This window comes from Gavialis gangeticus, unplaced genomic scaffold, assembly GCF_001723915.1.
Source record: "Gavialis gangeticus isolate Ggan-Ray unplaced genomic scaffold, GavGan_comp1, whole genome shotgun sequence".
NCBI lineage: Eukaryota > Metazoa > Chordata > Crocodylia > Gavialidae > Gavialis > Gavialis gangeticus.
In genome coordinates this window covers 29,864,227-29,876,630 of record NW_017729032.1, presented here as the reverse complement: position 1 = coordinate 29,876,630, position 12,404 = coordinate 29,864,227, and the positions used below count along the sequence as shown (strand labels likewise).

The 12,404-nt window shown below is 48.8% G+C and overlaps 1 protein-coding gene across 1 annotated transcript in view; it reads right to left on the bottom strand.

Annotated features, from left to right (window-relative positions):
- The window catches only part of DYNC2H1 (dynein cytoplasmic 2 heavy chain 1), a 601,360-nt gene that overhangs the window by 346,988 nt on the left and 241,968 nt on the right, over window positions 1–12,404 (bottom strand). The window contains exon 75 of the mRNA XM_019524237.1: window positions 9,420–9,492. Within this exon, the coding sequence (XP_019379782.1) occupies window positions 9,420–9,492 (73 nt within the window). The remainder of the gene's footprint in view (window positions 1–9,419; window positions 9,493–12,404) is intronic.

Here is a 12,404-nt window from a genome sequence, read left to right as displayed (position 1 = left end):
TAAAAAAAAAAAAAAAAAAAGAGAGAGAAAGGAAAAATGTCCAGGCAAACTAGAGTCTACATGTTTTCCTTGGTTATTATAGCTCTTTTAAAAGCTTCCAGTTGCTCAGGTAGGAAGTCTAAAGAGCCATTCATATCCATGGTAGGCAGTCTATTCCAGGTACCTAGAGAAGAAGAACAGGGAGAGGAGCCAGAAAGGAGCAGCTCCTCCAAGCATAACCTACTACTGCTTGTAAAGAGCAGGTCAGGGAATATAAAAGGATCACAAAATTATGCAATCAATGCAAAACAAGTAACCATTTCATTGATACACATGAGAATGAAATCCTGACAACAAGAAAATAAAGAGTTTTGCCATACACTTCAAAGGGCCAAGATTTCACTTTCAGAGTGCATAAGCACTCTTTATGGGACACCTTTGAGAAGCCAGAGATTTCCATTCTCAGGGATATCATAACCAAATCCAAACTAGTCCAAAAGTGGGATACAACAGATTTCATAGATTCCATAGACATTAGGGGTGGAAGGGACCTCAGAAGATCTCTGAGTCCAGCCCTCTGCCTCAGGGGCAGGAAGTCAGCAGGGATCATAGGATCCCAGCAAGATAAACATCCAAATATGTCTTGAAGGCGTTCAAAGTAGGTGCTTGAACCACTTCCAGCGGCAGTCTATTCCAGACCTTGGGGGCTCAGGCAGTAAAAAAGTTCTTCCTTATGTCCAGCCTGAAACAGTCATAAGCAGAGTTTGTGACCATTCGATCTAGTCATCCTTTGGGGCACTCTGGTGAACAGACATTCTCCCAGATCCTGGTAAGCACCCCTTATAAACCTATAGCAAGTAATGTCCAGGTCTCTTCTGGAAAAAGCTCTGCTCATTCTGAGGACAAGCCTGGTCTCATGCTGTCAACATATGTGTAATCAGGGCTCATGGACAGAGGTGATATCTTTTATTAGACCAACAAGGTTTTTGCAAAAAAATTCTTTAATTGCAAGCTTTCGGGGATAAACACCCTTCATCAGGCATCAGAGAAAAGACTGTACAAGTTCTCCTGGGTAGAAATGAAAGTTCATATTTCATAGCATGAACGACACGTGCCTCCAGAGGTTGGAAGGGCACAATGACCACCCACAGGCAGCAGTGGCAGCAGGGGTGTGGTAGTGGCAAGCGGGGACTGCCCACAGGAGGCTGTGGTGACAGCAGCGGCAAGGCTGGGCCGAGCAGGGACCGCCTGCAGGCAGCTGCAACGGTGTCAGTGGCAGTGAGCAGAGGATGGCAAGCAGGGACTACCCACAGCCACCGGCAGCCACATCAGCAGAGAGCAGCAGCCAATCTCAGGGGAGGGGCACGTGTCCCCCTGTGCCCTGCCTACGTGCCACCTATGTTTCATAGGATTTCAGAGAGGACTCAATAGATGGAAAAAACCCTCTGGGCAGCAGTTCTTAGCCCTTAAATAACTGCTTAAAGAATTTTTTTGCAAAAATCTTGTTAGTCTAATAAAAGATATCAGCTCTGTCCACAAGCCCTAACTGCTTTTCCTCTAGACCAATAAGACTACATCCTGGATACCTCCAAAATATGTAAATACGTTCACTTAGGAACCTGCACATTCACCACTGTAAAGACACTCCTTGATTAGTAATAAATTCTGACAGGGCAGGTTGATGTCCTGCTATTTAAGGCATTGGGCTCATCTTCACCTCTGAAGCTTAATTTGATGGCACAAGTAATCTCCACAGGCAGATCACAGAGAAAAAAAGGAGACAAACAGGAAGAACATTACTTCTAATATACTCCAAGGGCCAGTGGGTGAAATTACAACATTCAGAATATAGAAGCTGGAAGGAGTGGCTCATAGTGACAAAGAAATAACAAAGAGGGGCCACATCCATGTTTCGAAACTCTAATCAGAAGAGCCCGGAAGGAGCCATGTTTTTTTGGTTTATTATCTGCTTTTATGCCCTTTGTTGGCATGGTTAACTCTGACAGTCTCCAAGTGAGTAGATTCTTCTAGTTTATGAGAGGGAATATTAATAAGCATTCAGCATTTCACATTTTGACCACGATAATTGCTAAGAATTTTAATTATAGTTTTCTAAAAGGAATATTATTTCTTAGCCAGCTACTAAGAGCTCACAACACTTTGGAGTTGGTTTAATTAAACTGCTTTGCATACTAAAGAGCATAAAGTCAAATGCTTACTTTGCAAAGGGATATTTGTATAAACAAAGTTCATGTGAAATTGTGTGCGCAAATGCAGAGGTCAGTGGGTGCAGACACATTTTTGTAGGCACTGCTATTACATCTTCCTTTCAAACTTTGGTCACTGAATTCTGAAGAGGGCTTGATATCAGTTAGCAAGAAGAAAAGTTCTTAGAATAGCTTTGGAAGCAGTAATAAGTACCACCAGACTGAAGAAAAGAAAGAATACCTGTCACTGGTAGGTGTTGTAGGGACCCCTCTGGCCCCTTCTTGACTGGTGCCTTGCTCCCCAACAACATCAGGTTGAGATCTGGATTCAGCACCACCGATGTTGTTTGGTCGCTGCTCCTACTCACCTGCCAAATTAGATGTTTTATTTTTTTCTTGGGAGACAGTTCCTGATAGGTGGCCCATGGGATCTCATACCTAGGTTCCTTCGTGGGGCTCCAACCTTCCCTTTACCCCACACTTACTACATCCATGGCCAAGGCAGACTCTGCTCTCCACAAGTCCTACTCTCAGATGATCCCGTCTCATCCGCGCCGCCCACCTCCAAGGGTCAGTGACCTTCTGGCCATCAGTTTTCCAAAGGCCATTCTTCATCTATGGACCGTGGCCTTGACAACTAAACATACCCCAGTCTTGGGTTAACCATAATTTAGGAATGCAAATGAACATAAGAGGTCAGCATCTACTGATGGGTCCCTGGGATCTTGCCTCCCAGGCCTTTCCTCCTGCTTGGGATTTCTCAGCTCCCTCCTGCCTAACAGGGGTCTGGGAGGGGCAGCAGCCCCCTGCTGGGCTTCTGCCAGCTCTCTCGGGGGAGCCTCCTTTGGGTCCCCGCCCCTTCCCACCTTGGCCCTGTCTGACATGAGGCTGGGCTGTCTGGGTCCCACCAACCAGTGTTGCCCGTCTCTCCATCCCTGTGCTCCACCGTTCGCATAGCTCATCTCACTGGCGAGGCTCTTGGTTGAGTTGGAGTCTCTCCTGCACTGAGCTCTATGGCACTCCATGACCCCCTACCTGCTGTACCACTTGGGAGTGTCGGAGGCCCCTCAGTGCCGCTCTCTGTCATGTTTCCTGGGTCTCCACTTGCAGGCCCAGCTGCCCATGCTGGCATCCCCGCAGGCCGCTTCTCCCTGGATGTGCTCCCCAGCGTCCATCTGCACCCAGGGCTTGGTTTCCCCAGCTCTCCTACCAGCATCTCTCCACCAGTGCTCAGCTCTTCCCCTCCGTTTCCAAGGCTTGTACTCCCTGGGTTTCCTGTTGGTGTCTCCCCACCAGAGCTCAGCTCTTCCCCTCTGCTCCCAGGGCTTGGATTCCCCAGGTCTCCTGCTGGCGTCTCCCTGCCGATGCTCAGTTCTCTTCCTCCTGGCTCCTCAGCTGAGTCTTCGGCTGCATACTGAGCAGCCCACTCCTCTCTCCGGCCAGGTCCCCTTCCCCCACTGATTTGCAAGCTCAGGAAGCTCTGAAACTGCTGCACCTGCTCTCCCCAGCTGTTGCTCTTTGCTGCACCTACGGTGCATATTGGAGCACATTGGGGTGGCGGCCTGGGGCAAGTTGCAGGGGGCTTTCTCCTCTCCTCTCACAATACTGTTAAATTTAGGACTGGCATAAGGAATTAAATAACTCTCTAAAAGGGAAATTTAGGTTGGATATTAAGAAGAACCTTCTGGCTGCATCCAGACATATGGTATGTGGTATGTAGTGCTGCAGACATGTCTGTGGTGCCACATACTACATGTTCAACTGTTCTCTGCACTGCAAGACAGCAGTGCAGGGGAGGGGGTTGATCCTTGAATATCCAGGGGTTAAAAAAACCCAAGCAAAAGAAAAGCAGAGTGGTGCACATGGGAGCAGCATAAGCCTCTCAAAACAAGAGCCTGGCCAGCCAGAGACATACTGCGGCTGCCAACCAGGCTTTCAGCAGCAGGATCACCACTACTGCAGCCCTAGGAGGCCCCCCAAGACCCCAGGAAAGGCAGCTGGGGCCAGCCCAGTACTGGCCCTGGCCTCTCCTACCCCACCCAGGGTAGCGTGCTGTGCACCAGAGATTGCGTGGCACGTACGCTCCCGGGGGACAACTAGCAGGGGCACAAGGTGCACCACTGCCAGTTGTTCCTGGGGAACCAAACGTCCATGGTTGTCTGGATGTGGCCTCTCACACTGAAGGTGGTTAGGCATTGGAACAGGCTATTGATAGAGGTTGTGGAATCTCCATTTTTGGAAGTTTAAAAGGAAGTTAAACATCCACTTGACTGGGATGGTTTAACTCAAGAATAAACCTGCCTTGAGCAGTGGGCTGGACTAGATGATTTCCTGAGGTCCCTTCTAAGCCCATTTTCCTACAATTCTACTAAAAGGGACATTATACATACACAAAAAAAAAATGCATTTTTTTTGTTTTACAAGTTGTAACAGTGATAATACCTGCTAATTATGACAATTTTTCTTTTACAACAAGTTTGGCAACCATTGATCCTTCCAGATCATGGTGTATGCATGAGAGGTCACCCAGACCTTCGATGCACACACCTAGGCAAGAGGTCTTTTGGGAGAGGAGTAGAAACTGCTCAGACCTTCCATCTCCCCTTTAGGGCACTGAGACAGAATCCAAAGGCCAGACTGGGTCCAGATGTTTGGTATGTCCATGGATGTATTTGTATAAGTGTGAAGGAATTGAACCCAGGGTTCCTGTGTGACACGCAAGGATTCTAGCACTGAAGCACAGGAGATTCCTTTACCACAAGTATAAAAACAACAAATCCACACACCAAAAGTGTTTATTATTATTTTTAGAAATATGTTGCATGTATTTCTTTGTCTGGTTGACTTCTAGCATATTTCTTTACAAAGACCTGTATGCAATTAGGAATCATTTTAAATTCAATTATTTTCAGATGGCTGATAACTCTGATTTTTAGAGCTAGGTAAAACCAGTTAGTCAAAATGAACGATATATTACTTGCTTATAATCTAATACTGTTGCAGGATAAAATAGCACATTCATCTGGCCTCTTTTACAAGTTTGTCCATTTCTCCCAAAACCACCTTTTTAATGCTACCCTTTGTATGTGTGTGGCAGGGCACTAAGTGTGCCTGCCACTTTAAGGCCTTGGAGCTGGCAGCCTCCAGGTGCCTAATGAGGCAGCCATTTTAGGTTCAGGGCTGCCTATACAAACAAGGCAGTTTGGCTGCCGGAGGTCAGGCAACAACATTGCCTGACTAGGGGTCTGCTGAGTTTCATCTGGAGGTAAGGGAGGACCTGTAGGGGATAGTAGGAGGCTCCTGGTCCTGGGTATGACCTAAAACTACACTCTGCCAGGAGTGGGTGGCTTGGTGGGGCTCCCAGTGGTGCGGGAACACCCAGGAAATGCCAGGCCAGTGATAACCCTAGTGAAAGGTGGGTTGGGGTGTTATAATCCCTAGCCCTCACCTTTGGGTGAGTTGTGTTCCATTGGAGGTAGCTGTGGGGGTGCAAGCCCCAAGGAGGAGAGTGGAGAGTTGGGGCCAGGCATGGCTATGGCCACCTGAGCCCACCTGAGGTGGGAAGCCCCCAGTGTGAGGGGGGCAGCGTGGGAAGCCCCCAGTGTGGGAAGAATGGGGTCTCAGCAAGAGAGCTGAGTCCTGACCCCAGTAAGTCCTCCAATGTGGGGAGGTGGAGTTTGGGTCAAATATAACACCCAAGCCACCAGTGTAAGGGGGGCAGTGCTGTGGAGCGCCAGCGAGAGGGGGCAGCGATCAGAAGCCCCAGGGAGAGGGTGATGTGGAGCCCAGTGAAGAGAGAATGGGGGCTCAGCTGGAGAGAGTGAGAGCTGAGTCCTGACCCTGATAAGTCCTCCACCATTAGGAGGCAGAGTGTAGGTCAAAAGAAACAACTGTAGTAGCACCACGACCTGCTGCCTGGGGGGGAGTGAGAGTCCCCCATGAAACCCTGAGGCACCAGTAGTGGTGTGAGGTAACCTCAGCTCCCCATGTCTGTGAAGGAGGACCCAGAGAGGGAGACCCTGGGAAAAGAGTATGGGTCATACATCAAGGCCTGCCAGAGCTTCCCCTGACTGGCCCGGGGGGGGGCCAGGACCAGGAAGGTCAGAAGGTCAAGAAGGCTTACCGAGAGGGACGCCCAAGAGCCAGGGGCCTGGGGTCCCAACTGGCCTGGAGGTAGGCCGGGGCTAGCGTGAACCAAAGGTTCCAGTGAGGGATCCACACCTGAAGGGGAACCGATGGCAGGGCGATATGTGGCCCGGTATGACGGCGGCGGTGTCTGCCTCAAGGGAGGAACCCAGGTGGGGTCCTACAGCAGGATTCTGGGGCCCATCGTGTGGGACTGGCGTGTATGAAAACATCACGAGGTCACCTGCAAGGCTTGGGCTAAAGTGTAGGGGAGGAATGGAGCTGCAGATAGCACCCCCTAGCAGCAAGGCAGAAAATGGGCAGCCTCCTGCTTAAATTACAACCTTATTAATCAATTAAGATCAAGGCATGGCGGGCGGTTAGCCCAAGAACAGCTGGGTGGGCCGCGTGGAGATTGGCCCCGGTAGGCCCCCTGTTACAATGTGGAACACCTTTCCTAGGTCAGTTTGAACAGCCAGTGTTTTGTGCTCTTTCAAATCCCTCCACAAGACCCATCCCTACTGCAGTACTCATGGTTAGGGGCCTAGCTAATTTGTGAGGCCTGCCCCCTGATTTCACAGGCAGAATGTGGGCCCAGACAACCATTTCATGGGTGGAGTACAGCAGGCCCCACCATGCCTCTGATTGACCGAGGGGCCCCTCATGACTGGCTGGATGCAAGGACTGCTTGTCATGTGACCCTGCCCCTCACCACTGACTGGATGCAAGGGATGTCTATCAAGCAGGCCCACCCCTAGCTACCAACTGCAGTGATGTGGGGCACATGGAATGCAGGTGTCACAACCTCCATGCCATGTGGCCCCACACCTCTGTGGGGTCACAGAGGGGTGGGGACTGCAGTCATCTTGCTGGCAGCCCTTTGAGCAGGCAGTCCCGGAAACCCCCGCTTCCCCCTCAGCAGCATTCAGTAAGTTTTTTTCCCCCCCTGCAGATTTTATAGATTCTGCAGGCATTGCCTGCAAAATCTGGGCAATGTCAGATTTCTTGGAAAGTGAAATCCGCAAAATCATGAGTTCAGTAGATCCCTACTTATAGTAAATGGCTATGGAAGTAGCCTGTGGAAGATCCACTTATTGCTCTTTACCACTTATCTTATTAATGAAAACTCTTAAATTTTTAAATTATAATACAATATTTAAAACAACACGCAAATATGTGTCACAACTGCTATCACCCTTCTGTCGTCATTGTGTTTTAGAAGACATGTAGGCTGACTTACTATTGTACAATGTCTAGCAAAATAACACACTCAATAACCTGCTTATGTATATACATCTTAGCTGTTAAACTCCTAAAGCAAGTCATCAGTGTGTAGTGTTGCAACACTATGAATTGGTGAGTTTGATATGACTGCACATCACAAATAATTATGAAAAGTCCAGGAGTCACAGAAATAGGGTGGAAGAGAATAAAAAGATAATAACAATAAGACCTACTTGAAACTATTTAATAGTTTCTGAAGGTTTCAAATCATGAATTTTTAAACATGTACTAATTCCTTTTAAATTATATACATATATAATGGTTTTTACTTATAAATACCAATAAATAAAAATATTCATAGCCTGACAAAAGGTTGTGAAAATATTAAATGCTTTTCAAAAACCCTCAACACTTAAAAAAAAAAAAAAATCAATAGCTTTTACAATAATAGATACCCTCTTTATCACACATGGTAAATTAAAGTTAGAAGTGAAACACTGAAGAATAAAACCTACAAAAAAACACCTACCCAAGCATCCAAATCACCTGAACAGATGTTGCAATGGTAAATGTGGCAGTGTACCTTTGGTGCCTACCACTTTAAGGGCAGGAGCAGGCAGGTGCCTGATGAGGGTGGCCATTTTCAAACATAGGTCAGAGAGGCAGCAGCCAAGGAGGCAAAATTGGGCTGAACTGTTCCTAGAACACCTTGGAGGTAAGGGTGAAGCTATGGGGATGGAGGAGGCCTCAGTGGTCCTGGACATGACCTGAAACCATACCGTTGGGATAGGGAGGCCCAGTGGGACTGCCAGTGGTGTGGCAGCCCCACTTAAATACCAAGACAGTGAACCTCCCTGATGTAAGGCTGGTTGGGGCACCTAAACTCCAGCCCCTGCCTTCCATTAGGTTACTAAGAGGGAGGAGTGGGGCCAGGCACGGCTGTAGCCACCTGAGCCTGCAGGGGTGCTAGACCCTGGAGGCCCCCGGGAGGGGACCGTTGTGTGGCCCTAGAGGAGGGGACAGTTGAGAGACCCTGAGAGAGCAGGGGTGTTGCTGGGTCCACCCAGAGCAGGGTGCATCTTCCTGACCTGAAGACTGGGTGTAATTTGGGGTTGAGATGGGCTGAAGGGACAGTGAAGTTGGTCCTCCATTTGGTGAACTGGCTGGCACTACTCAGGTGAGGGTTGAAGGAGAAGCCCAAGAAACTGCATGTCGCCAGCCAAAGTGTGAATCACATAAGTCTGATGGCCAGAAGGGTTGCTCCAGGAGAGAGCAGGAAAGAGTGGAGGTGGCACTGTATGGTGTGATGAGAGAGAGAGAGACCTGGTGGAAGATGAGATTTGGTCTGGCTTGTGGCCAGGAGTATGATAACACCTTGGATGCCATCTGTGAGGCATGGCCACAGTGCAGAGGAGGTACAGAGCCATGGATAGAACCCCCTGGCATCAGGGCATAGAATGGGCAGCCTCCCACATTTACCACCAGTTAATTGTAATAGCAAAGTTGTGGCAGGCGAGACTAGGTGGACTACCCTACACAGACAGGCGGGTGGGCTGACTGAAGACTTGGCCCTGAGCTTTCCCCCATCACAGTAAAGAAGGACCAATTAAAATAAATTGGCAAATAGCTGTGTTGTTGTTTTTCAGAGTATAAAATGGAATAAATGTGAGGGGATTTATTAGCATTTGGTAAAAAATAATGTTATTAGAAAGAAACAAACGTAATTCCAAACATACCCCTAAATTATAGTAACTAAGACACTGATCAAAACTGTAGAACAAGAAGTAAATAGTAAGATAAAAATAGTTTATACTATTGTGAATGGGCAGGTAGGGAATGGTCTCCAACAAATAAGAGGATAAAAATACTAAAAATCAAACTTACCTAAGGCTGTACATGCAAAAAGAGCCATTGCACTCTGAAGTCGGTCTGGTCTGACAGCCTGGACCACCAGGACCTTAAAATCAAGTATATTTAGGAGGCTTTGAGCACATTAGAAGAACCATTACATTGTAAAAATTATACGTAAGAAAAGTAGTCTTTAAAAAAAGTGATTCTTCTAAAAAAGAACTGTATTTAAAGGTTCTCTTTAGAACAGGCTTATCTGTTTTCTTGTATACATTCATTAAAAATTATTCAATTTTCAAGATAACCAGATAATCTAATAGTTCAGTTTTTTTGTATATCCTGATGTAGAGAACCAACAGAAGGTTTATACCTTACCTAAGCTCTACCCATAAAGCTGGTATCCTACCTATAGTAGAAAAACAGATACGACTTGGATAGTGTGACCAAAAAGGATACTTTCTTTTGCTAATCTGCACCTCAGTTACATACAGTATAAACATCCTTCTGCCCATTTATTTTGGAGAACAGAACAATTTCTATGTATATATAATGATAAACTAATCAAGGTCATATATTTATAATATTATCACTTTCATCTGGAATTAATGGAGTACAACTGAATCATTGAGTATATATTTCAGTATGTTTACATGCAAAGTACCTCAGTTAATATTTATTTTGTGACTGTAGTATTAACAACTCTGTTTAAGTGCTATGATTACACTAAAATTTACATAAAATAATCAATTTTAAAAGCATCTGCTTGGTTAAAGATGAAAAAGCTCTGTAACTTCTTTGGCTGGGGTCAGGCAGTCAAAAAGCCCAAGGCTGAATTGATTCAATCTTTGCAGGTTTCTGTAAACTACTTAGACTGAACCAATAAGAAAGTGAACTCACATTCACTTTTTAAAAATGAAAGGGAGTCAGACCCTGCAATGGTCTGCTGGCCAGTGGGGAGATGGGTGATTCCCCAGCCATGCCCCCTCTTTAGCCTCCAATCAGCTAAGGAGGGGGCAAATCTGCCACCAGACCTCCAGCTGGGGTCTCCCTGGCACTGGGGAAGGGGGAGAAAAAAAGCTCTCAGTGGGGTGTTTTTCCCTCTCCCTCTGTGCCCAGAGCTGATCTCCCTGGCTATGCCCCTTCCTCAGTCCAAGGAGGCTGAGGAGTAGGCCTGGGGGGAAAAACCCAGCCCCCCTGGTCTGTCAGCCAAGAAGGGAGCATGACCAGGTAATTGGTCCAGCTCTTGGATGCTGGGAAGCCTACAGTAGGGGCTTTACTCCCCTGCCTGAGCCAGGAGCTGGCCCATTCACTGGGCCACCCCCTCTGCTCAGCTGGCAGGCCAGCTGAAGAGGGAGTGGGGGGACAGCCCCCCATCTGGCTTTGGGCATTCAGCCAGGCACAGGGGGTGGGAAGCCCCTAAAGGGGGCCACTTTCCTCCCCACTCCCTCCTCAGCTGGCCCGCTGGCTGGGGAGGGGGCATGGCCAGGTGATTGCCCTGGCTCCTGGCTCAGGTGGGACTGCAGGCTTCCCTACAGCTGGGAGCAGGGCCAATCACCCAATGATACCTGTTCTCTGGCTGGCAGACTGGCTGAGAAGGGAGTGGGAAGGAAAAATGTCAACTTCTTCCCACTCCCTCTCCTACCCCCATTCCAACACCTACTACTGTCCCTGAAGCCACAGTCAGCATGGCCCCTGGTGCCCCCATTTCACGGGAGCCAGCTCAGGAGGTCAGAGCATCGGCTTCCCAGTGCCTCCTGGAGAGAGCTGCAGCCTGGGGCATCATCCCCACCAAGGAGGTTTATGTGTAACTTCTGACCCTAGCCTTTATCTAGAGCCGTTATTTCTCGACTAGGCTGCCATAGTGGTATGCTGTGAGATCTTTAAGGGTGGTACAGTATTAGATTATACGTTTCCAAACATGTACATATGATTCACAAGATAAACCCAGAGATTTCAACTAGGAATCCACAGTTTCAAGGGCTAGGGACAGAAGTTACATATAAACCGGTCTAAGTGATCAGAAACTGGTTTAAACCTGTAACAGAACATAAGTTCAGTGCATATAAATCAGTTTCAAAATGGCCACAACTAGTTTTAGAATAACCTGGTTGAATGCAATATCATACTTAACTGATTTGGGTCAAATCAGTTTCTGCAACTTCTATCCCATATTGCTTCCTGGTTTAAGTTAAACCAGAGTCCCCCAGCATCCCAGCAAGCTTTTCAGCCCTGGGCTAGGCTGTGCTGTCTGCTCCAGAGAACAGGGCTGGCCCCACCCTTGCTCTCTAGCCACAGCAGGGGCAGGCGTGTGGCCAGACGCAGGCCTGGTGTGGCTCCCTGAGGCAAAGGGAGCATGGAGGTGGTTTATTTCCCCCCCACCCCCCTACCAGGGGACTGCACCTGGGATCTGCCTGGCTGAGGTATAGCAGCTCCTGTCAGGCATTCCCCCATCACTGCTTGAGTCATGGCATGGGGGGAGGGGAATATGGCCAGAGCTAGCCAGCACGGCCCTGCCATCCTCCTGCCTGGCCCACAGCTGGGGCTGGGGCTGGGACTGTGTTGGACTGGCCTGCAGGTGCCGCTGAGGGCAGACACGGGGCCAGCCCAGGCTGGGCCACAGGAGCCAGACCCTTTCCCACAAGTTGTGTGGCCAAATTGCTCCTGGCTCCCCATGCTCAGGTTGGGTGGGGCTTTCATGAAGGCACAGCCAGCTGGGAAGGGCCCAGCAGGGCTGGTCTGGGCAGGGCCCTTTCCAGCCAGCTGCAGCTCTGTGACAGTCAGGCATCGTGATGGCTGGCCGGGCGGTGGGCTGCCTGCCTGGGCTGGCACAGAGGCGCCGGCAGGCCCAGAGCCCAGTAGCCACCTGCCACAGCCACCACCGGGCCCCCTGTCCTGTGCAGCACCTGGCAACTGCAGCTGCTCCACAAGCTGCATACTGGCAGGGCTGTTCTGCCTCCTTGACCTCCAGCTGCATCTCCACCCTCTGCTACTCCTGCCCCTGCCTCTACCCCTGCCCTGTCA